General features: G+C 39.1%; 1 protein-coding gene across 3 annotated transcripts in view; it reads right to left on the bottom strand.

Annotated features, from left to right (window-relative positions):
- Positions 1-27,242, bottom strand: part of slc2a9l2 (solute carrier family 2 member 9, like 2) — a 133,142-nt gene that overhangs the window by 39,355 nt on the left and 66,545 nt on the right. For all 3 annotated transcript variants that reach the window (XM_042495739.2, XM_088086366.1, XM_088086371.1), the window contains 4 exons: positions 23,739-23,926; positions 21,570-21,680; positions 11,086-11,187; positions 10,593-10,668 (listed from right to left, as the gene is read on the bottom strand). In XM_042495739.2, the coding sequence (XP_042351673.2) occupies positions 10,593-10,668; positions 11,086-11,187; positions 21,570-21,680; positions 23,739-23,926 (477 nt within the window). The remainder of the gene's footprint in view (positions 1-10,592; positions 10,669-11,085; positions 11,188-21,569; positions 21,681-23,738; positions 23,927-27,242) is intronic.

Genomic DNA, 27,242 nt, shown 5'->3' with positions numbered 1-27,242 from the left:
CCAAGTGTGATGAAGCTGCACTAAATGTTGAGTTTGTGTCCGACACACTGAGGATACTGTTTCTCTCAATGAGATGGCTCCCACCGAATTACACTGCATGTAGTATATATCAAAAGGAACAGATCTATAAAGTTATCATAATTTGTGAATAAATGGGCACATACATTTTTACTTAAACCTACACTGGATGCATTACAGTTCAGTCACAGCTGTTTTCAAATGCATTTATTCCACATATAGTGATGACACCCACTGACCTCATAAATGGGAACATCTACAGGATGCAAATTAATGTGAGTTTATACGAGGTCACTGCATCACTGTGGTGTCGCATTGGAACACTGGAAGCTCCATCTGCAAAATCTCTACAACAAATTGGAAAGCAGGGATCAACTTTCAGTTCTCAATAATTAAAGTAAAACTGAACATATGGAAGGAGATCACGCTGCAGATGTTTGCCATCACATCCTCGCTGCCAAAGATGTTAAATTTTAGTTGCTTGTTTTTAAAGAGTCACACAGAGTATGTCACAGCCACTTAAAGAAACATCAGGGAAAAGCTGCTCGTCACAAACTAATGAACACGTCAGAGCATCTCTAGGAAGTGTGGGTCTCTGCTGCCCCTCATGGGAACATGACAGCCTGCTCAGTGTTGATACTATTTACTTATCGACAGGATGGAGGAGAGAGCCCTCTGAGGACTAAATTTCCAATTGGAAAATATTTCTCCTCCACTTCCCACTTTCAAAAGGGTTAAAATTAAATCATCTCTGTCAGTGTGATTTCTTATACAGCAGCAGCTCCAGGTGTTATCAAAGTGCCAGCTGTCATCCCATCCCATCCTGAATGCAGAAACAGGAGGATATCTGGTCTTGTTAGTTTTTCATACATAGGCACCAGCATAACAAGGGTTGTGAAAGGACTTGAAGAGTTGTTTTCTCTGGTTTGACCAGGTGGCAGAATCTGACACAGTCAGAAGGAGCCTCAGAGAGAGAGAATCAACAATATCCAGTTAATGAGATGACAGTGTCAGCCTGCGAGAATGAGAGAAAAATTAGGGTCAAGAACCTTTGAGAATGTCTTCGTTTTAATTCAGCTTAATTCAGCTTAATCTGAAATTGTAATGTATAAGATCTTTGGGAAGAGCTTTTTCTATCCAATACATTAAAGCTGTGTCTTTGTTACTTGTGACTTTGTTGAAACTGTCTCATATTCACACAGCACTGTATGAGACATACAATCTGAGAAAAAGAAAGCACATTCTTCTGCCTACTCTTTAGTCTATCCCACTCCCACGGCTTCCTCCCATTAGATGATTACGGGAATTTGCTCACCTACTTAACCATTCAAACTCTGCCATAATCTTTTTCAGCAACTTATGCTGCTACTGTCAAACTTTGAATCTATTCTCCTGTCTGCTGCCATCAGCTGTCATTTTAGATGGAATCGTCGCACACTTTCGCCCCATTCCTCTCCAGTTATCATCTCTCGCGTCCAAGATGTGCTCATTAAAAGGCCACTCTTCTTCACATCCAGATCCCCAGCTCCCTCTTTATCTCATCTCATGATCACCACCAGCATCTAGACTCCATAGGGGGTATTCCCTAATCCACCATGGCTTTTATACCCTCCTCAAACATATGGCATCACCATGGGATCTAATCTCCAAAGACTTTTCACACTTTTCACGCTTATGTGCACATAAATAAATATTCCTTTCTCTTGGAACAAGTTTCTCCTGATTGAAATGGCCTTATCACATGTGGATAAAAATAACCAATCGGAGCCTAGGAGTCTTTAACACAGCAATTAGTTAACACCATTCTGTCACTGCATTGCCTTTTTCTCCCCTCAAATGTATTGAGAAAAATATTTTAGTGTATTCTTTTGCTGGAAAAATGAAAAAGGTTTGTAACTCTGCTGCCATGTTGGAAACGGTCAAGCCAAAACAATAATAATAATAAACTCAATTTATAGAGTACTTTTACAAGTTTTAGCTCAAAGTACTTCAAAATAAATATGCAGCACATTGAAACATTAGCAAATGGACAGCAAAATTAGACAATATATTAAAAGCTTTATAAGTCAAAGTAAAAAGAACAGAGACCAATATAAATAAAATACTCAATGAAAAATAATAATAACAGAAAAGAAGAATAAAGAGTCAAAATAAATAAATAGATTTTCAGCTGATGTTTATAAATGTTCACCTGCTCCATGTCTCTTATTGTGCTTATGCTTTTGGTAGGGTATTCCATAATTTTGGAGCAAAGTTCATAAAAGTTGCCCTGTCTTTTTTTCTTGTGCATATAGTTGTGTGTATTTAAAACCCAGCAGTAAAAGATCTGAGGCTTGTAAAGGTTTTTATAACAATAAAAAGTCTGCAATGTAGGCCGTTCCCGAACCATTAACAGCTTTAAAAACAAGTAGAAGAACCTGAATTTTTTTTTCTTAAGGATATGGGAGCAAATGGAGGGTAGCTAAACCCCGGGTAATCTTTTTCACCTGCCAGAGCAAAACGTGCTCATTTTACAGCTAAACAGTACACTAAAAATGTTTCTGAAATTATTTGAGGGGAGAAATAGGCAATGCAATATAAAAATGTTGATTCATATTTGATCAGCGCTGCCTAGTTTGGCATTTTGACAACAGTTCAGAGCCTTGATTATCATGACTGACAGATGTATTTCAGACTCATTGGCTATGATTGGTAGTTTCTATGAGCCAAATTCACTTCTAACAAATGCCACAAGAAGCAGAGACAGAAGAAGGAGGTACATTATATTTTTCAGGGACTATATGTTTGTCAGTTGCCAGTTTCATAACAGCAGTAATAAAGTTAACAGTAGTTTTAAGAAAGTGGAAATATAAGGATGGAGCTACTCTTCAGCTAAAAAAAAAACATTTCCATGCCCTGAAGTGTCAAAGGATGACCTCCACTGCATTTGTCGGCTATCTCTATGGTGACAGACGAACACATGGTTAACTTCGGGAACCTATACAGTGACTCACAGCCTCCAGCAGTGAGAAGACCCAATTAACCTTGACTAGACATATCTGCTCTGGGTACTCCTCACTATTTCTGGTGTTTGACAGAAGAAGAGATTTGTCTCAGCCGATGGCAGGTCAACTCATCAATCATGTGACTCAAACCATCTGAATATCTGTCAGTGAAAGATCTGCTAAAGATTCCTCATCTGGAGCTCCATCAGCCTCCAGGGCCAATTAAAAATGTGCTGCGTGTCAGAAACAGCACAAGCAGTACAGTAGAAATATGTAAGAAAACATATTAGTTGTGTAACAGAGAGGGTGTAAAAGGGCATTTAATGTTACTTCAGCTGAGGCACATATCACTTTTGATATGTCACTTGAACATAATAGTGATTCTCCTCTCAGTTTATGTTTTAAGTATCAGTAACTCATCCCCGGGCTAAGCTGATTTCATATCAAATACGACTGATTCCAATGTGTAAAGACTCCAACAGAACACTCATCTTCTCAGGTGTCTACTTATGTATGACACTTCAAATTTCATCACCATACGGCTTTCATGTAATGCCCGTTTTTTTTTACTGTTGGGTTTATTTTGGCGCACTTGGGCCAGAGACAGCACAGCAGAAACCCAGGCGTATTGAATATGAAACTTAACCGTTCATTCTGCTAGGTCTACAATTGAAAACAGCTCCTCTCAACCATTGATGTGATCTGATAAGCTGTGACCGTATTGACAGATCAACTAATCACCACCGCAAGTGACAAACTGCTGCGGAGAAAGAAATCAAGAACTCGCAGAGAGCTCCACCTGCTGTACTGCGCTCACGGACCCACAAAAATGTCAGACTTTAGAGTGAGGACATAAGCATTTAAAAAAAACAGAATATGTTTGAGTATGACATCGGGGGTCAGGGCATGTAAAATGCTACATTGGAAAAAAGTATTCAACCCATTTTTTTCCCCTTGGGACTGATCATGAAAGAAGCTAAGAAGTGAGCCATCTTGCTTCCTTCTTATTTCTGTTAAGTTGTGCATAACCAGTACCAATCGGGCACTCCTGTTAAAATGACAGCAGGTAAAAACTATGTTTATGAGCTAAAGCTCAAGCAAACATTTCAATAATCCTGGCAACAGGAGTTTAGCTGGGTAGAATAAGAGGATGTGAGCAAAAGATATTAAAACATGGTCATTTTTAGATCCCATCCTTGTTGTTATATGATAACAACTAATACTTTAGATAAAACAAATTGCATAGAGGCAACTTAAAACTGACTTTAGGTGCAATTTCAGACAGTCTTGCCTGACCCAGCAGGTTAAAAAAAGGGCTTCATACTGTATTTTAAGCTAAACGCTATCACAAATCAATAAATCATTTCAATATGTGCAGTCGTCAAACGGAAAATATTGTTGTTTTCTTCAAGGATATTACTGGGACCCAAAGTCATCCAAAAACACATTAAAGAGCCATATACTTTAATGTTGGTACCCTATACCTGCATCGCAATGAGTATCGCTAATGGGGTTTACTCTGAAAAAAACTTTGGGACTGCAATGTGATGAAGGAAAATGTCAGCCAACGCAATGATATGGTTTTGAAGTGGGTTTTTTTAGTGCCTTAGTATTTCTTTATTACTATATTAAAAATGGACTTTAATACACTGAAGAATGAGGCTACACAAACAATACATGTATACAGGACACATTTATTGTTGGTTCTGTTGATAATAAAAATTCAATATAGCACATCTTCTCGTTTTGTAATAGCTGACCCTGTGATACATTGTTATCTGACTGCAGTAATTTGATGCAGTGGTTTTATGTAGATGCATGCTATGCTGGATTTTATAGTTTTAATGCTCACTATCATTCCACCTAAACTGTTTCTTCAGCAGCCAAACTAAAAAACTTCAAAATGTCCGTCAAACCAGAAAATTGCTGTTGAAAAAAAAATATATTATGGCTCATGGATTCCATTAAACATTTCACTGTTCAGTTTTATGATTTAGAATTTTTCTATTTTGCCTTACAGCTTGTTGCATTTTATTTCACGATTGTATAAATAAGTCAGCTAGTTTGCTTTATTATAACAGCTCTACCATGTGAGTGCTTTCCCCACACTCCCCTGCTTTCAAGATCATCCATCATCAAGTGACTTCTGTGATCGGCTGCGATATTACCCACAGGGGCAGAGGCCTTTAACAGAGCTTGTCGCGCCTGAGGCATGTTATTTTTGTCTCCTCCCACGAGTGTTAAGCGACTTTGAAGTTATATGAAACACTTCATACTTTGAAAAAGGTAATAATTATGTGATGTCACAGATGTGTTTTGAAAGAATGTCAGGATACTAACATGACGAAAAGTGAACTCAGTAGAGGCCGATCACCCGGGCTGATTGCAGCCACTCATGCGATTCTTGTAATTCCAGAAGCGCAGAAGTGCAGTAGCATGTTTCTAAAGCATCCCAGACGCTGATAAAAATACACACCTCATCTGCTTTTGACGGCGCCAAGGCACGTTAAGTAAAGCAAGGCAACGTTTCCTGCCAACATGAAATTGTGAGGATGAATGCATTTTGGATGACTAAAACAGCTAGAAATCTTTGATCCATGTCATTCATAACTGGAATTTAAAAAGTATTAACTTTGTTTGTAGGCCACAGCTTACTTAATTATAGTAGAGGTACCAAATATTAAGGAAAAGGTGACCAAATCAACAAAGTCTGGCAGGTAAAACAGTCCACTTTTGAAATGCTCCCACTGTGGTGTAACACTGTGCGGAGGACCAAACAAAACCGGGTTGAAGCCGGACCACAGAGAGATGTGGCTGGCGAAATTGTCTGTCCTGGGGATTACAGAAACATGGGCTAATTTAACTTCAGTGTATCACAACATATCAGGTACAGAATTAATCAGCAGATTAACTCAAAATGGGATAAAATTTTTCTCTGGATGTCAGCACAAAGACCAAAATGTGGCCCTACAACAGACTGTAAGGCTTGTTTCCAGAGAACTCATGGCCCTTACTTGGTGGTTAATAGGAACGAGGAGTCAGCAGTTGGGGATATAAAACAGGATTTTCGACAATTGTGACCATGAGAAATCATTGAGCATACAGCCATTCATTTGAAAACAAAATATTAAGCAGATAGGTTCATTAGTTTGTGAGAAAAGCTGCGAACAGACACCCGATATAGAAAACACACACCCACACATTCACACACAGGACCAAACACATGACATCCTCTAGGCTTACACCAGGCGGAAATAAACTAGACATGTTCTTTTGGAGTGAACAAGATAAATTATCATAATTGGAGGTGTATGTGACGAAAACTCTACCTCTTATTTTCAAAAAGCAAATAATTCAAGATGTGTAGTGTTCTCTTTAAGGCATGTATCATTACAAGTAGCTGTGATGGATTTGTGTGTACCAAGCATGCAGTCGCTGTGAAAGATGGGGTGTCGACCCAAATAATTGTAAAAAAAAAAAAAACAGTCTTTAAATGCCTCTAGTATAATTCAGAAAAAGGGGGAAATATATTGCATACTCTTGGCCCAATCTACATATGGGATTCATATGTAAAAATACATGCAAAACTGTAATTGTTATTATTTAGAGAAAATAAGACTCATCACCAATTTGTGTGAATTGTGCATTATAATGCATTATAATCCCTGTTTTTATGGCATGAAGCTCTATTTCGAGAGAGAGGAGTCTGCAAAGAGAATAGCAATGTGCAGATAAGAATATGCATGCAGAGCAAGTACGCATAGACTTCAATCACACGTGGCAGCTCTGACAGAAGGTGAAAATTATGGCTATGGCTGTGAGATTTCAAAGACAACAGGTGTTTTACAGCGAGTCATGCCCAGCACTTGATACACATTAGAGAATGATGAATGGAGGGAGTGTAACATTGTGTAGATGCACTGATCATGAGCAACAATGTCCAATGCTATCAATTTTTTTGGATTTGCGAAATAATAACTACTCCAACCCTTCTCCCTTGTACTAGACATACTTCTCCTTAGAAGACAGATCATACCTGACCTGAGAGGTATTTGTTCAGGTAGACACAGATTCTTCATAACTTTTTATTTTTATACGTATAAATCTGTGTGGTGGAGTATAAACACAAAAAGTGGTGCATTATTGTGTTGGTTTATTTCCAAAGCAAAAAAAAGTTCATTGAAACAGCTCAGTGGAAGGTTCACATTTCACGTTGGATGTTTGGATATTTCTTCATTAAAATGCTTAACCTAAACAGACGCTGTTACATTTTTCCACTTTCACAGTGGCTGATTAAAATATGCAACAGTCACACAACCCAAAACAATTTCCAATCTTTGCTGCAGACCTGGCTGCTGCAGAGGGCAGCAACTTGCAGTGAATTACATTTTTCAGTGTCAAGATTTTACTCTAACCATTTTCACTCTAGCCTATAATCACCTCTGGTACGCCTGCAAAATTGTGTTGGAGGAGAAAAAAGAAACACTGGCATTCCCCTTCAAAGGAGGGACCTCAGACACAGAGAAGAAATTAAAACTGATGCCAAATTGTCCGCTTGTCCTTTAGACATGAATATCTGGAACACTGCTGTCAGGGAAACTGATGAAGACCCACTACCGTCATCTAACACTAATTTATCTCAGTGTGAAGCCTCACCGGGTGAAATGAGAGCTGTTGATGAAAGCAGATGTCATTTGGGTCAATAATGCATAATATACAGCAGAAAACATCAGATTCAGAGCAAACCAGACACACCACACAGTGTGTCACACACTATTGTAAAAAGCACACCCACACATCTGTACACAGTGTATCCATCCACGTGAGCATCATGTCAACAGAAACATTTGTCTAAATCAAGCCTAAAATTTTGATACGCATTTTATGGCACTAGCAGCTGGTAGTTATGATCGGCCCTTTGCTAAACAGGTTGTATTGCAGAAAGCGAGCTATGCAAACGCAAACACACACACACACACACACACACACACACACACACACACACACACACACACACACACACACACACACACACAAAACATACAGGAAAACAAATATTTTGTACCTCTAACTTGTTTTGGAGAGCCATACCAGGGCTGCACTATTATGAACAGAATGATAATCATAATTATTCTGATCAGTATTAATATTACAATTATTTATCACTATTGATTTTTTATTTATTCTAATGACAAAACAGATTTATTGCACTTTAATTTGTAAATAAACAGAGCACTGCTTCCACTTCTGTATTGTGCTTCATTCCTGCTAATGTTGTGACCTTTGCATCAGAATAAGACCTGTCCTAATTCAACTTGCATCTCCTATAAGTGAAAAGTAAATAAAGTTCTACCAAAGATTTTACCCTCAAATTAGCTGTGGACTGCAGCAGCAACACTCAGGAAAGTTTTTGACAGGCTGCCACTACAGGTGTGCACGCATCCACATGAAAGCTGCCATGGTGGTTAGTTTGGGAAGCACCTGATTAGATATGCAGCAGTTTTCTATAAGCGGAGTGCACATTTTAAACATCAATCAATATTACAGTCGATCATGTTAATTTATTTTGAGAAGCTAAAATCATGATTGTGATTCATATTTGAATAGTTGTGTAGACCTATTGTAGGCTGGATCAGGGTGCACAAAGTTGTTGAAAAGAAAAAAAGTACAAGCTACTAGGTTACTATACTAATCAAAGTCACTGTTACCATATAAGAAAACCACCATATCACAAAGTATAGGCATATACTATAGTGCGCATTACCAGTAAGACAAAATACAGTAAGATTCAGATTTCATTATTACTTCATATGCACAAAGTACACCTGCTCTGTATATATTTCAACTATACCAACAACTGAAAAAAATGCCACTATGACAAATGGGCCGCAAATAAATGTAGATACCAGTAGATACAAATGTACTTTGTTCAATAGCCAGGTAACAGATTGAAATGCCGTTTAAGAGAACACTTGCACTAGTTTGCTTCTCTGCATAAAAAACTGTTTGTTTTTTTTTTCCAAAGTTTTCATAGCTGTGGTGGATTTGTTCCACCATGCAATCACAGCCTCCCTCTTTCATTCCTTCAACCACCTTCTTGAAAAGGTGAGTGTTGCGATATTTGCATAAATCAAAAAATCTGTTGAAATCAACCAGAAATGTGGGCTTTGCTTTCGGCATGCATCTCTACCCCACTCTTGCAAACTGTTGGCAAGTTGTTTTGTGTATGTTGCCATGAATACACACAAAGCGGACCACAATCTGTGTTAAAAACCCCAAATTCAGATGCATATTCTGAATGAACTGTATACATGCTCAAGTAGTGTTATTAAAGGCTGAATAATACTGGCAAATGCCATGTCTTAATCGCACAATGCTACATCTGGAAAAGGGCCAAATTCAGAAAATCCAAACAAAATATACTCTTTACATGACGAATTAAGAATCCTGTCATATTCAGAATAATAAGGGAATATAGGTGTGCATGTTATGTACCCAGTGGATGGTGAAATATGTTATATGTGACACTGAGAGCACCCAGAGGAATATTCTGAGTAAATGCGTACATTTTCTGGGACCACTACAATAGCATGAAGCTCATTTGGAACAATTCTGAGTCCACAAAATCAAGATCAAAGCATCACTGGGGTCATCCCTTATGTGAATTCTTTTCTAACCCCCGCAGTCATTCACCATCCGTAAGCAGTCGGCAGTCATTTGTTTCAATAGGCCATAAATCATCGCCGTGCGGTGAAAATAAAAGAGAAACAATCCCTCCTCCCTCAACGATTACCACAGAAGTGCATCAAAGCAAAGCACTGAGCGATCAAAAGCTGGTGTTATATATTAATAGGGGACCTTAGCAGCACTGTGCAGCCTGCGGTTGTGTGTATGAATGTTTGAATGTTTTCCTCATTTTATTTGAGAACGCGGTGCCTACAGAGTTAGGAAAAATCAAGTGTGCTTCCTCTGGTATGGTGTATGTAAAAGTTGTGAAAGGTCTCCATTTTTCCACACTTTGCTCCACTCCACTGTTCTCATCTCATCCTGATACACTGACGCATTTCATGGTGATAACGCTCCCTGGAGACATTATTATTCAGAAAGGTGGTAGTGTGTGATGTGCAATGACAGCGATAGCCTCACCTTGAAGCTCAAAGTCAGACTCCCACCGAGGCCCAATGAGCACACTCAAACTGTCGCCTGTGCCTCTGCAGTGCCATGCTCCATATATATATATTGTACAGCCCCTTTTTAGTTTGCTAACACATGACATTTGTTACCAAATGACTACCTGGCTGATTATTCCAACTTTTTTAGTCTAAAAAGCATGTCAAATATAGCTCTGTGTCCCTTTTCCAGTTTTAAAAGAGAGGATCAGAGTTGGGTCACTCACATAAATTATTCAACAACTTCTTCACTAAATTACAGCCAAATGTGAATAACGCAATCTGATAAAAATCTGCAGGCTATTTACTCAGTCTCTTTTAAGTGCAATTTCGAGTGAAGTGGAGCACTTGAGAAAGACTGTAAAACATCAATCAAGAAAAAGGAGAAATCTCAGCCAGTAATGTAGGTAAGTCGTTTTACCTGGCCCAGAGCAGAAGGACGCAATCACAGCCAGTATACAGATGTAACTGAGGTAGGGCATCCACGACAGACTGTCCTGGAAAAGAGAGTGAGAGCAGGATACTGCATTGACTATAATCAGTATGGTGGCAGAAGTTATAACTCAGTTAAGAGCAGGAATATCACAGCAAGTATTTTATGGTAATTTTTTTGCTTTTGTTTAAACAGCCAACATCGCCAAATAAATCCAGGAAAACAGTTTTGCTGAGTACCGGAAACATTAAGCAAATATTTTTACTGTTAAATGACACACAGCATGAGCTTAATAGTGTAAGAAATATCACATGCATGCAGAGGTGATCTATAATAACCTCATCAGTTGAAATCCTGATGGCAATATATTCAGTGTAATTGGACCGCAGTGTAAAGCACTTCTGTGCATTGAGACCTATTTTCATTTTCACTTACAGTATGTCAAGAATGAGGTCAGTGAAGAAGAGGAAGAGAGGCTTACCTGGAAATTGAGGAACACTGTGAGTAGGCTGAAGAACACGGCCATGGCAGAGAAACCAAAGATGAGGAGGGGCTTCCTCCCAATTCGTTCTATCACTAAGCCCTGGGAACAGGACAAAAAAACAGCACATTAGGCACATTTCAAGGTGTTTCTGTACAACCTATTTCTACTTGCAGCGTAGCTCTGGGGAGAACAATTTCGGTCTGTGGGTTGGTTTACCACTTTGGTCCAGGGTGAAATATCTCACCAACTATTAGATGGGTGGATAGAATTTTTGTACAGACATTAATGTTTCCCAGAAGATGATGACCTTGAGTTTCCTGAAAGGTACCATAAATTATTATTATTATTATTATTATTATTATTATTATTATTATTATTATTATTATTATTATTACTACTATTAAAGGAGATGCATATCAAAATGCAAGTCTGTATTAAAAGTCTTTCCATGCAGTGTGTGGCACACTGCTGGCAGAAAACAGTGAAGTGTGAATGCAAACAAAAAAAAAGCTCTTAGCGGAGCTCCCCAGTGGGCAGCTCTTCCCAGGGAGTTCCCAGAACTGTTTGGTCTGAAAACGCTTAGTGTCTTAACGATACCTGAAGCTCCATACCAGCTCCAACAGCCTGTTGCTTCGCTTGAACACAGGGCTGCTTTCAGTCTCAACACCCACTCAGTCTTGTAACAACATATTGATTTTTTTTTTCTCAAAGCACATGAAACATGAAGATGTGTGATCATCAGTGTGTTACAATCTATTTGAGAGTGTTTATTTTTCTCAGCTTTCTCTTTCATACTGTGTTTGCCATATGGTGACATTCTGGAGCATGATAGTCCAGGACACAAAAATAAAATTTGATATGAAAGCAAATATTGGCTGAAGGAAGATGAGGAATATCTAATTTACTTGTCTTTAACCTTCAAACCACCAGTGAATTCTACTATAAGTTGGTGGTGCATAATACCCTATACATAATGAAATCATACAGGACATACACATTAGGATTTACTTTACTGCATGTGGCTCATCAATAATTCCACATCTCACTTTTAACCCAGGTGCCTTTGAGTCATGGATGCAGTGCGGGACATGAGATGAAGGCCAAACTCATTCACGGCCACACTCAAGCCCAGACAGAGCCCCAAGCAAAACCCTTGCCACAGCTGCAGGCCTTCTTCGATCATGGCCTCAGAGTGCTAAAGTATTCATGACACTGCCTTCAACTTACCAGTTGGGATTTCACAAAGCTGTGGAAAAAGGTCACTGGTATTTGTATGGTATGTATATCTACTGAGGGGCTTCTGAGTGGAAGGGGGAATGAATAGATAAGGTGTTTTTTTCCCTATGGATTTGTGGAGTAGGAGAGGCGCAGCGCTGCCTCGCCGAAAGAAATCTGGATCAAGGCAGATATCTCCATTGTCCCAAAGTTTACAATGGCTATTGTCTTCTCGGTTTTAACAGTTTATCGTTGGCAGAATGTTGTGTCCCAGAATGTGTCTGCTTTTGATTTGGATTGCCTCCAAATGCAAGGAAATTCACTCTGTGTCTGTGCAACCCACGAGTTCCTGAAGGCAAAGGATGTTTCTCTGCAGCCACACAAAGACAGAAGCACACACACACACACACACACACTCACACACCGACCAACAGCAGTCGCAGCTCATAAAGCTCTCTGGTACAAGAGATTGAATATTTATAAGCCTGTTTTTTTTTCTTTGTGCGTGTGTGTGTGAGTCTGTTACGTAGATAAAGAGTGGGAACTGAAGCCAAGTGTCTGTTGACCAAAGAAATGTGTTTTTGAGATGAGACCTAAGAAAAAAAATTGTTGTTATTGTATGAAGCCTTGATTCTTTCATTCATAAATTCACTCCTTTATGTGTGTGTGTCAAACAGTCATTGTTTCACGCTCAAGTATCCACATACACTGCTTCCATGAGTTTGAACTGGTAATAGGTGCCTAAAAGACATCCTGTTACAGCGCTCAAATCTCCTGCTAATGCCTACAAATCAAAAGTCCTTTTTAGACAGAGATCATGCTGAACCCAACAAGGCATCATGCTTGCATTTGGGGCACAAAAGAGACTCGACATGTGTTTAAAACATCACTGTCTGCTGAAAGAAAGATGCAAAATCTTACAATCCGCATTCAATCCCAGGACAAAGGATTCTGCAGTAGTTGTTAGTATTTTCTGATCAACAGTAGAGGAACCATGCCACCCGGGTCTACATGCTTATTTCAGTCCCTTTGCTGGTATAGGATGCAATAACAGGCTGCCACAAAATACTGTCCGTTTCCATCCAAACAGTGCTCAAGCATCGTTCAAAGTTATGTCTGCACTGAGTTTGAAAGAGTGACCAAATAAGTACAAAAAACAAGTCACCTGGCCTCCATTCTGCTCTCTACTGTTTACTACCCTGTTTTGAAAGCCTGTCTGTGATTTTAAACATGAAGCGTTACTACGAACTACTGATGAAACTGGAATAAATGGCCGCTGTGCAATTTAAACGCAACCCACTTCTGGACAGACTCTACAGAAGTCAGACTGGTGACTGAGCCGTACAAACACACACTGACAATGACGCTTTGACTGTGTTCATTTCAACTGTTGTGTGACAATCAGCAACCATATTACCTTGTAGGACAAATATATTTAAGGAGAATACTGATATGTTTGCGTCTTCGATTGTGCTAACCATCTCTGTAAGCTGCCACTCTGCCTCCATTACTCCTGCTCTGCAGTCAAAGCAGAGCTGGAGACATCAGGGCTTGTGTTCCTGCCTGCACAGAAAGTCATTTGCAGATAATCGTATTTGTACAGCATGGAAAAACAACTTCCACAGGCAGAATTAGTCAGGCTAGAAAATCCATCAGCATTCATTAAGTTTTGCTAGTGTGACTATTACTATTCTTTAATTTTCTTGCCACCATAAGGTCAGATTTTGTACTTTGTGACAATTTGTTTGTGTATGGACTGAAACCTGCCAAAGGGCTACAGATTATGACGACACGACCGGATGTGTGTGTGATATAATGTGGGGTGGCACACACTCCACAGCTCTTGTGCTTTAGCCAGCCGTATAGTGACAAGTGTGCCGCAGTGAAAGGTGAAGGCCCAGTAGGACACCAGGAAGGAGGGCAGGAGGTCAGTGGATGGCATTTTACATTATTAATCATATATTGTGACTGTTTTTTCATTTTTATAATGTGTTTCACAAAGACGTTAAAGTGTTAGGATCAGTATATCCTGATCACCAAAAAACAATATAAAAATAAAGAGTTTAACAGAGCCTAATAGAAGCAAAATGAACAAGTCTGGTTGCTGCTTAATGACGCATTTAGAATTAATGAGATGCAAAATTCAAAGGCAGCCCGAACGCACACAAGGCCAATGGAAAGATATGAACAGATGCAAGGGGACATGAACAGATAAAATTTTACTCCAGGCAGCATCCAAAATTCATTGTTATCTTGAGTTGGATGACATCTCCCCATTAACGCATGAGATGTGTTTCGAGCACAAAAGGAGCTCGAAAACAAAAAACAACTTGGACCAGATGCACTTTTTGCACATCAATGTGCCTTATTTTCACTCCCACAGGTAGCCACAAATGAATGTAGACATGCTTTGAAGCCCCCGTGTGCATTTTGATATTTGTGAACGCTCAACCACTCAGTAGTCTTGTCAATGTGAAGACCTGCAATGAAAAAATACCATTTAACTGATTTGTATGGTGTGTATGGTTTTGGTGTATACGTCTCATTTATACATCTGGCCCTTGAAGTTACATTAAAATCAGTCCTTCTAAACTGTCGCACATAAACACAGAGACCCTCCAAAGACAAAGACAGTGTCAGCACTATTGCTCTTCGTGTTAAAATAACACAGTGGTACAACAAATATGGCAGGGCTTATATTTGCTTTGTGCTCAGTCTGTGTTGCACCTTTCACTTTCCTGCTGCTACTTCAGTCAACAGCAATCCTCTTTTAATCACACATTTCATCAGTGACCTTTCTATGTCCACATGTGTAATGTAACTGAAAGATACATTAGTTCAATAAAAAGGTCCATGCACTTATTTTGCTCAGTGTCCCTGGAGCCCATACCAGCATGCATTGTCAGAGTGACACCAAAAGTCTAGCATACTTACAGTCAAACACACTTATTGTTTCCATTGCAACCAGTTTCCTCCACTTAAAAATCTGTGCTCTCCATGCTACAGTCCTCTGATAATGAAGATACCTGGAACAAGAAATGAATATCCTTGTATTGGAGGTGCAAAACTGCCACAAGCAACTATAAGATTCCCTTAATAAGATGCTGAAGACAGAAGGTGTTAAATTAGCTCGGGAGGAGAGGACACATTTCGTCGTCCTGGTCCGAGGACAATTTAATGATGTTACACGCAGGGTAGGTGATTACTGAATTAAAGCACACATTTCTATCAGTTATCGCATAAACTGATTATTGCAAAGACCTGTGAAGGACATTTTCTCTGCATTACAGGCTGTTTAGTGTGTGTCAGTCACATATGCTGTTTAATGTTGTTTTCAGTGATCATGGTGCATGGTAGAAAAGCTGGAGGCATCATTCACACATTTCAGAAATGGCAATTCCTCAAAATTACATCCAAATGACTCAATCTCATCTTTTTTGGAGGACATCATTTTTTTCCATAGACTGTCTTGCACTTTTATATATATATATATATATATATATATATATATATATATATATATATAAGTGTAAAAAATATATATATATATTTTTTTTTAAACACAATATAGTGACAGTTTCAGCAAATATGGGCTAGTTATTTTCATTAAAGTTTTAAAATGGGGCATTCTCTTTAAATGGAAGTTAATTGGACAATACATGTTCCCTACTTCTAATAATATAACATAATATGTCACAATAACATTCTCATTTTTCAAGCAACAATTCATCAGTGACAGCCCTCTTCTTCTGTCTTGTCTGTAATCTCAGTGCCAATCTTAATTTCCCTACAGAGCAATACAAGGTGAAATGGTTTCATCTGGGTGTACTCGATGCCTGGGTAAAACCCATTATTACCAAAACTATGGGATGCAAAAAGACGAGTAATCTCTCCTCTCCTCAGATTTTGCACACAGTGAGCTTACCATCGTAAGCATTTATTCCCCTTCTGAAAGGATGTGTGGTGTAAAGGCATTACAAATAGAAAAAGGTAGGAGCTGCAGCCAAATACACACAGTGATGTTTTAATGCCCAGGATTTCGGGATTAAAACTCATATTTGAAATGTTTGCCAGCTAACTTAAAAAGTTACATTTTAAAGGTAGGTCTCTAGATTCATTGAATATCATAAATATTTGAAGCTCCTGAAAAAAGGAATCAAATTAATCTTTCTCACCGGATGTCAAAGTGATTGTGAACATCAGGCCCATACAAATGGTTTCCGTTCAATGATAATTAAATATTAACACTGGTCTGCAGAAGTCTTGAGGTTGCTCTCAGAATGAAAGATGTCAAATACATTGCTTTTTCCCCAAGGGAAATTCTGTCTGTCAGTGACTGAGTTACAAATTAACCCTTGTGCAGTTTATGGTTATGGCATCTTGTTTGCTATATATATATATATATATATATATATATATATATATATATAAAAAGGGCATCACCACAAACAAAAACAAGCAAAAGTCAAAGAGGCCCTATTATGCTCATTTTCGTAATATCTGTATTTTGGGGGACTGCAGCAATTCTGTCTGTCTCATCTTATGTTCCGCCTCCGGAGAAACCCAGTTTGCTCTGATTGGTCAGCTGGAACCCCAGTCTGTTGTGATGTCACCAAGTTATGGAAGTAAACACTGAAACTCAAACGAGCTGTTTCTGGCAGATAAGGAGCAGTGCGTTCTGCCAAAAGCATAATAGGTCCCCTTTAAGCAGCTAAGACATATTTCTACAACACATGGATAGGCAAGTTTAATTTTGATAGTTTCCGACTTCTCTGTAACTTTAAAGGCAGTTGGTGGTAAAGGCAGCTACAGCTCATGCAGAGATGCTGCTGGCCTGGTAAAACCACCCTGATGATGTAAGCTCAACATTCTGTTTCTCTCCCTGTGTCAGTCTGGACTCGCTCCCAACACAAACAGCTTCAGTGGGCGGGAGCACTTGCTTTGACAGACAAACTCCTTCAGCCATTCCTATGTTAGTACTAACGTCTGCTCCTCTATTACACAAATACAGTGTCAGTTAAACTGTAACCGTCTAAAAATTATTATTTAATAAAATTTGCCCTGTGTGTGTGACATGTACCTCATTGAAAATAATCCCCATGAGGGTTTTTTGGTACACTGAAGTTCCTAGCATACTTCAGCATTTTTCATTCAGCAACCAGCTACCTCTGGCCTGCAGAGTCCCAGCTGGAAGCGCACTTGTTGTCTGTCTGAAGCATTGTGAACACCAATCTGCATGGCTGTGATACCCAGCTTTGCAGCCTCTCCTATCTGCTCCTCCATCAGAGCATCAGTGACAAAACAACAATAAACATTGTATTTGTACCAGGGAATATCTTTAACACCACTAACAGCCAGTTGGTAAATCAAGCTTTTGCCAAATCCAGTCAGACATATGGCGAAAAAGTCTTTTCCTCTGAGAAACTCTGCAATCGCATCCTCTTGTTGTTTAATTGTTGTTAATGACTCTATTACTGAATTTACTTCACTTATCGGTGTGTTTACTCTGCTAATGTTAGAGTTAGCACTTGTTGCTGCAGAGGCAGCAATTACTGTTGTGAAAGCAGCGGCCTACATGCTACATCAGCTATAACGCAGTCCCTGATTTGCTACCTGCGTGTTCACCTACAGAGTGTCTCTGATTAGCCCGACAACACTGAAATGGATTGAAATTGTTTTTGTTGGGAGCAAGTTCAAAATGACAAGAAGGAGAGAAACAGAATGTTGAGCCCACATGATCAAGAAGGACTTACCAGGCTAAGATGCTGCAGGGCTGGAGAGAGAGCTGATATCTGTTAGGTACACAGTGGTATATGAAGTCAGTCACCTGGCGGCTAAGTCACTCAGTGGGGTCCTCTCACTGCTGTAGATAAAAGGCTTTAATGTGCTTGTGCTGATAGAAATCCCAGACTTAGATAGCAGCCCAGAAAGGGCATTAACACACTAATTAAATGAAGAGAGTTGGCAGTGTGCATTCCCCACAGCATTTTGTACTTCATTCTTATTGGAAAAGCAGCTCTCGGAGCACAGTTAATACATCCTGATGAACAGACGTAAACTGCAAAATTAATGGCCCTTTTTTACCAAAAACTCCCAGCAATTTAAGAGCCCTGAGTTTAGTGGTTGGAAATTGAAAATCACTTTTGTTCATTTCTGTTTACAATGACATTGCACCTGAAGAGCACAGAAGATCAATTAAAAAGTTTGATGACTCCTTGTACACAATGTGCCCATCAACAAACAGCAGCTGTTGAGTCAGTGAGGACCAAAGCAGAGCTACAAGGAGACTGAATGTTGAACTTAGATTCATCAGCTTCTCTGAAACCCGACTCTGAAAGAATGCTAATGCTGCTCTGTGTCTGGATGTGTTAATTGTGGATGTGTAAAGACACCTGGGTACAGCGTTTGAGGTGGGGCCCTGTTCACTTCTCTGAAAGTTGCTCAGTGGTGCATCACACCAAAAACAGTCAGCTGCTGCGTATTAAGTTACATGAATGATCATCACTGCTTCCACATCATTGGGCCCATAGAGTAAGCGCACCAGAGACTTCCGCCGGCTGAACCAGCTACATCCAGTTTAGTGCTCTGCTAACTTGAACAGGGACAAAATTATTTAATCTTGCAGCTCCTCTAATCTTTCCAAAAGTTATCAGACCAAGTGAATCAAATTCTGATTGTGAAACGAGTAATTTTGTGGAGTTGGGATGCTCAAAAAAATGTATCCAGCAATTTACAGACATCTCTTTGGCAATGAAAGTCTATGGGAAAATGTCATTTTGGGCCCAGTGATATCACGTCTAGCTGTAATTCCAAAAAGCATCAAAGCCCAGTACACTTCCTAAAGGCCCTGTGAAAATAGTTAACTGTTTGCTAACTTGTTATTTGCACGTTACTTTAAAAGGTCAAAAATAGCTTTTAATGCAGGTTCAACAGTTTTCTATCTTGCTCGTCTCTTCATTGTGCTTTTTTAGACCAGTCCAGACAACAGCAACATAATTTAAATAAATCAGTAACATGAAAGGACGTTTCATTTGCCCAATACTGCAGTCTAAATGAATGATGTGCACGAGTTGTGGCAGTCGTGAAGCTTTAGTGTGACCAGTTAGCAAAGTTCAGCATTTTAGCTCTCATGCATACAGTTGGAATCTGAAGGAACATTTCTGACAAGAAACTATGGCCCTGCAACCTCTATATCTATATTTTTTAAAGATTCATGAAAGATTCCTTAGAAATATATATTTCTGGGACGCCCTGTAGCTCACCTGGTAGCGCAGGCGCTCAATGTACAGAAGCTATGCCCTCGTCACAGCGGCCGCAGGTTCAACTCTGAACTGCGGCCCTTTGCTGCATGTCATTCCCTGTCTCTCCCCCTTTCATGCTTAAGCTGTCCTATATCTCATAAAGGCAGAAGCCAAATAATAATCTTTGCGAAAAGAAATATGTATTTCTACCATCAGAAAGGGTGACTGGACGTGAGGAAATTATTCAGCCTGTAAGGTAATTATTGCATGAGAAGATAACAGACTGCACAGTTCAACTTCATTCAGTGTAATCTGAACCATAGCATGGTGTCATCAGTAGGTCAGCATTCCTACAGCAACAGTTAACTGGATTTCTGTTGAATACAGCAGACGGTCGACTCTTTTTGTCTTGTGTGGACACTTTGCGTCAAAGCAGTTTGTTGCTTGGGAATGGATGATTTGATGGCGATAAGAACACTGAAGCCGGAGTCAGCTCTAGGGTACACAGTACTGCTGTGTGTTAGGATATATACATTAAATGTCAGAATAGTGTTTTTTTTAGTGGTTTAATTCTATAATGGGTTTATTATTGATTTCTTGCATGTTTTATAGTTTTTATTAATATGTTGTGTACATTAATCATTACATGGAAATCATCACATATTGCTCCGAAGTGAAATGCTACATTGCCAGCAGAGACGCTCACTTAATTATTACCCAAGGTAATACCCAATTAATACCCAAGGTCAGATTGTTACCAAAAGTACTCTAGAACAGAAGAGACCTCATTACAAGCTGCGCCTGTGATACAAAATGCTATTCACTCCCACTTGCTGTTTGTTTTTTATCTGCTAGATTATATCTGTATCACCTGATGTCAGCTGTTGCCAAACCTCGTGACAGTATGTTGCAAAACCAGAAACATGTCTCGAACAAAGTTAATTTTCTCCTAATTCATCTGTTTGAAAAAATGCCATTTCAGTATCAGTGTATTTAGAAGGGCTGGGGCTTGTGACACATGGGTCCAACATTTACTTCAGAGACTGTGAGACTAAGCGAACGATCATCATCTGTAGTCTTGTTCACTAATCCCATTGGAATGAATAGACTCAGGGCTGCTGCTAATCTCTTAAAGGGATGGGACAGTGAGGAAACACACGTGACACAGATACAGGTAATTAATCTAATGTGAGCCACCTCAGTCTATCAACAGTCTCTGGTGCTACTCTTGTGCCTACTTTGTGCTAGCTTTTAAGGGCACAGAGGCAGGTTGCTCCTGACACTGCTAAAAGACCATAACCTGCATGATATAACAGCCTACTTACCAGAAATCCAAAGTTGTGAATTAGTCTTCCTGGTGTTGTTTTTTTTTTTTTTTTAATATGTGTTAAAATATTGTCTGTGGGACAGATCATAGGCTACAAAACTCTGGGCAGCCCAGCACTAACAATATAAACCTCTCTTCTATATTTACCTTAAACTGGTATTTACACAAGAAAGGAAAGATAGCTGCAATTGGTTGCTCCTCATCACATGACGTGCGGTGCATGTTGCTCTGTTCCTCTGTTTCAGGGCGCAGCAGTTACGCCCTGAAAAATCAATACTCAAGATCAATCAATACTCAAGAACCCTTAAGTGCCGTGACCAACATTAACAGCAATGGATGTGAGGATGCAAAAAAAAGTGGCATGTGTATAAGCCCTATCAAGATTATGAAAAGAGAAATTTCCTTAAAGGATCAATTGTGAGCAAAGACCTCCAGTACATAGCAATGGCTAATGTGGAAGTATTTTTTATTAAAATCCAGATAGTAATCCAATATCTAAAAGATGATGAAGGTAAAATCAAACCTCTGAAAGCTCAGGTTAAAAGAAAAAGGTTCAGACAGGTGAAGATGTTAATGACAGATAAAGTTAAAGCGTACCCCTGAAGTAAAACAAAATGCACGTTGTGATTATTTATATCAAGAACAGCCTTATGCCCTGAGTCAGACCTGTTTGGAAGATTGAAAGTAGCAATACTCACCGAGATGATGGCAGCCAAAGTCTCTATGGCCCCGGTGCTTAGTGTGATGTACGGGAGAACGTTCTCAGCAAAACCTGCTTCCCGTAGGATCCCATTCGTGTAGTACCAGATCTATTTAAAAAAATAAATAAATATGTTAACATATAAACTGATGATTTTACACAGGTTGCGGAAATATTTCTCAGCTGTCAACTTCAGAATCTGCAATCAGTGTCATTGCAGAACAACAAGCCCCTGTAACATCACCAGTTCACTCTCCTGGTATTTACTAGAGTAATTTGACAGGTCTAATGGCGATAGCAAATCAAATAAAGACCGCTGCAGTGATCTAAATTAAACTCCTGTCTTCTCGTAAAGAGGATGTACATAAATTAAGTCATGTTCATTTCCATGGTAATCGAATGAGCTCTGTGATTTCTAGCTTTCTGTTTTATTACTGAGAAATCCATCAACCTATCAAAGCAGGAAATTTGATAATGAAAGATTAAGCACAAATATTATTCTTTATGATGTTCATCAGACTAGGGAATTGATGTAAAGATAAAAATTCAATTTGTGTGTTTGCCCACTCTAATTCAGGAATTTTAGTTTTAAAATGACCAGTTTCGGTTGCATCCTTCTTGCTGGCAGAACCAGACACACTTAACAGAACATCTTTGGAGCTTATTAACTTTTAAAATTGTACACTTGCCTATCACTGAGGGTTTTTTTTTTACATAATTACTTACAGAGCTAGAATTTAAATAACCTAATCTCACTGTTGACATTCTATTTATCTTAAGCACCTGATGGCAGAAATAAGTAAGTAACTAAAGTTTATTTGTGTAGCACCTTTCACAGATACAAAATGACAAAGTTCAGTGGATTGAAAACAAATTGCAAAGTAAAAGCAACAACAATTCTCCTCACAAGTATTCATGGCATCCATGTAGTAAATGAGTGGGTCTGGTCCATAATTGGACAACAGCAAGCACACTGCAACACATCAGGTGTAGGATGATTAAATATCTCTTCCAGTCAACAATGTGCACGACAGAGTGACTCGCACATGCCTGCAGGCTCTCATGCACAGCGGTGCTGGACACAAACCTAAAGAGACTGATCCACTCTAACTGGAGCATGAAACAGCCTCTCATAGTACCTCTTCTTTTATGATGAATACTTACACCTTTTTCACCTTTTGTAATAAAATAAAAATTACATATGGAGAAAGTGATTTTGAAACATATCATTTGCAAATTGTTTTTTCATACAATATATATATGGTCACAGCTGTGCGTGCATACACCAAGGGGAGCACTGCAATGTGCTGCTACACCTGATCCACTGACACTGAGTCACTTTGTCACTAATAGGACTGTTATAGGACAGCACAGCCAAGTTTTTCTATTTCCCAGTAATTCTTTGTGTAACAATCCTACATGCCTGGTGATTATTAAATTGAATGAGACAGTTTGATGCTTTTTCTTATACTCAAAACTAATTAAGTTTAGTGGAGGTGCAGCCATAAAGACTCTCTTTGCGCTCTCATTTCATTCACAAAACATCTCCGCCTCACTCCAGCTTCTACTCAGTTGAGCATGGGGCATCACACTGATCTAATCCTATCAGATTTTGCCACAATCACCCTGAGCCAATCATATCTCTGCTGTCAAACATAAACCCTTCTTCTCTTTGCTGCTGTCAGTTGTCATTTCAGGACCAACAGATCCGACCCTCCTCCTCCCCATTCACCGCCAAACTTCACTGCATCCACCGCCCAGGTCTGCTCCTCATTCCACCAAGAGGAATCATTTTCCACTTTCTTGCTATGGTCATTTCACAAAACCGTCCATTGAGGCCCAAAACTGATTGACAATTTTGAGGTGTGACTTGAAATATAACAGTGCACCTTCTAGAGAGTTTCTGGCGGATTATTAAGCAGCATGTTTGTCATGCAAATACTCTTGAAAGAAAGTATTGGCTATCTATCACATTTTTACCAAAGTTTTGCATTACTGATTCTTGTCAGAATTGTTTTAAATTTCATTTAATTTTTTTTTTTTATAAATATCAATTTATCAATTTATTTAAAATAGAAAATATGACTAATGTTTGGTAAATATACACAGTGACATAGTATAAAAAAACACATTTTACTGACAATCAGAGAAAAGAACTGCATCTTACAGCGTTCAGGCCACAGAGCTGATAACAGGCCATGGTGATGATGATGGTGATGAGCTGCCAGCGAACAGCTGGGCTCCTCAGCAGCTGTAAAACAGAGGCAGCGTGTAGGTTGTCCTGAGCACGAGCCTCCGCATGGACCTCCTCCAGCTCCTGGGACACATCCTTCTTTCCCAAAAACCTTTGGAAGGCTGACACACACACACAAACACACACACAAACACACACACACGCACACACACACACACACACACATGCACACACACACACATACACACACACACGCATGCACAATGTTAAAAATATCCACAAATAAAACAACCATCATGATGAGATCAAACAAGCTGAGGATTAGTTTCATAGCAAATGACAACAGATCCTCATAATATAGCTGTATTTGTTTGTCTGTATTTATTGTTGTAACCATGTTTTAAGCTGCCCTCTTGGTCAAGTCACCCTTGGAAGAGATTTTAAATCTCAATGAGTCTTTTAGCTGATTAAATTAAGGATATATATATAAATAGATATCAATCAACTAGTTCAAAACTGAACACTTACTAAGACTAAACTACGTGATGATCTCTGTAGCTACATGAGTAAACTTGGTCCCACTCCTGTGTTATCTGTGATGTGTCATCTGTATTTCAGCCATAAATCATTCCTGTTTCTTTGGCTCTTTTGGTTCCATAAAGTACTATGGGTTATGTAGTCTTGCAGACCTAGGGTGGTACATGATCTGTCTGGATATTAGAAGTTCCCAGCTGTTGAGTTGTAGACTACTAGAGGTGGAGAATACATAGGCTTACAAACAGCACTTCATAGCTTTGTTAATTGAATACTTTAAAAATGTAACAGTTACGATGCTGATGAGTCTGAGTGGCCAAAAACATTTGTTGTGTGTAATCTCACCTTCTATATTGTCACTATTTAAAAAAACACGTGTGTATAAACTACCAACTCTTTAATCAAAGATTCTGCGTTGAGTTATTGACCAAGAAAGGCACAAATGAGCAATGTTTTGAGTTGGTCCCACTTATGTATACTTTTTGTTGTGCTTTTGCATCTTTACAAATGTTTAATGAGGATGAAGAAGTGCATCAAACACTTTTTGTTGGGCCTCAAGGATACACACATTGCATGTTGATGAAAACAATGAATGTAAACATAACTGATTAGAAAACTTCACAGTGTAACTCTTTAGTGCACAAACAGATTTTTGGCATAGCCTCAAGTTACATTCTGGTCCCGTCATGTTCTCAATTTAAATCCTTCTTCTGGGAAATTAAATTCATCAAAACAATATTACATTTTACTGCAATGCAGCCCTCTCTATCTGCCAACTAGAGAAGTTAATGCTCTAATGTGTTGCACCATCTTTAGCTGAATGCTGGTCACAGACGACAACACCCTTCATAATAGTAATACCACCTATTATGCAACGAAAAGAGGTCGTAACGGCCTCCCAGAAGTGGAGCCTAAACATCCAGATCGCCCTCTGGTGGCTAGCTGCAGTATAGCTCATGAAGCCCACCTCCTCCATGTCAGTAAATGGGACATGGGCCAGACTAAGAGATCAAAGTACATGTCAAATATATTTTTCCCGAAGATGTTTTTTGTTATTTTAGGTAATTCTTAGCATGCTACTGTATGTCCAAGTGGTCATTTTTCTGGTTATTTAGGTTTAAATTAGTAATTTCATGATTATTTGATGGGTTTGAAATCATAACTGACAGCTATGAGTGCTAATCAAGTACTCGCAAACAATGGTGCTGCTCGCGATTGATCGGACAGCTGGAACTCCAAAGATTGTTACTACACATTCTCTAATTCCAAAAAACGTCACCAGCACAGGGTGGTAGCGGCCACAGAGCTGTGTACAGAGCTGAGCAGCTTGGCCGGTTGAAGGTTGTTTGAACTTGCTCTACTTGAATGTGATGGACTAGAGGGAATAGGTGGGTGTGAAGAGACCTCTTTTCTCGCTCTAATCCTTGTTCCTGTGCAGGTAAATCCCTGGGGTTATGAGAACTCGAGGTGGGTACAGGCTAAGGACACAATCCAGAATAGCAAATCTCTACACACCAACAGGGACTAAAAGCATGTCATTAGGATGTGGGAGTGGAATGATGCACAGCGTAGACAATGACCACAGAGACAGGAGACAGGAAGACCTGGCAAACTAAAATCTGGTCCATAGTCTCCAGGGTGGCATGTTTAGCAATGCATGAGGGCTACATATTTGTTGGTGCAAAAACAACTGTTAATGCTACAATACAAAATGCTGGATTTTTATATTGCATGTTGCGGAAAAGTATCTCTAAAAAATACAAGGCTAAAACTTACAAGTTTGCTGCAACCACATTTTCCCTCAGCTGTCCAAAATATGATTCTGGTATGTACGTTCTGCACCTATTAGAAGGAAATAAAGGAAACTAAAGAGTGATACTCATCACATACTGTAACATTATTCCACAACAGTGTGCAATTACAGAGAAAGCAGGACTCATCTACTGGGGATGTAAAGGTGCTGTAAAGCCCTCTGAGGCTAACTGTGTTTTGTGATAATGGGCTTTATAAATTAAATTGAATTGACTTGAATTAAATAAAGAAATACAGAATGGGCTTGTATGTGCAGTTACATTATTTCTGAGAGTAAAATGGCGCCTCTGCTCGGGTAATGTAAAATATCTACATTCTATATAACATATATTTGCAAGCACCTAAGCACTTTGAAAATGGCAAAAAGCACATTAAAAATATACAGTGATGTAACAAAGAAGAAAACAGAGTGAAGAACAGAAAAACAAACATCATGCTGAAATGATCCTCTGTTGCCAGAATAAGTTGCACACCATGAGATCTTACATTAACACGGTTATCACCTAGATGAGTACATGTAAATGGGTATCCAATCTCCTCTCCCTGCTGACAGAAACTATGGAAACCTACTTTAATCCAGAATCATACTGGGGCTGTCAGTGTCAGTGGCATGTCATGATATTGATGTTAATATGATGGTGGTGGTGGGATGTGCAACAGTGGCATTGTCCCCATGGAGCCAACCCACTTTATTTTCCCTGCAGGAGGACAGTGAGGCTTCAATCCATGTCACATTTGTGACCTGAGCACTCACAGCATGCCAAGCAGAGCACTTAGTAAACAATTCTATAGCATAACTGGCAAAAATGAAACACATTCAATATTTAAAGAGAGTCTAAAATGGAGGAACTGAGTTTATGTAGAGGCATTTTTGCTTGGATTTAAAGGGTAAGTGGGATATTTTAAACAGAAAAATTAGGGTAAAGGTACACTGTATTCCTCTTATTGTCAACAAGACAAGAAAAGATTAAAAAAAATAGTGCAAAGTCCTTTTCTCAATAATCAGACCAATTGTAAGAAGAAAATGTTGGCACTGTATGGTACTGCAAACCAGGGATATGCTGATATGATTGGTTTGAAACATTTGTAAGTTTCATAGCAATCATATCAACATTTCTAGTAGGGATGCGT

This window comes from Plectropomus leopardus, chromosome 2, assembly GCF_026936395.1.
Source record: "Plectropomus leopardus strain MGB_pleo_1.0 chromosome 2, ASM2693639v1, whole genome shotgun sequence".
Taxonomy (NCBI): Eukaryota; Metazoa; Chordata; class Actinopteri; order Perciformes; family Serranidae; genus Plectropomus; species Plectropomus leopardus.
This window is presented reverse-complemented; position numbering and strand designations above follow the sequence as displayed.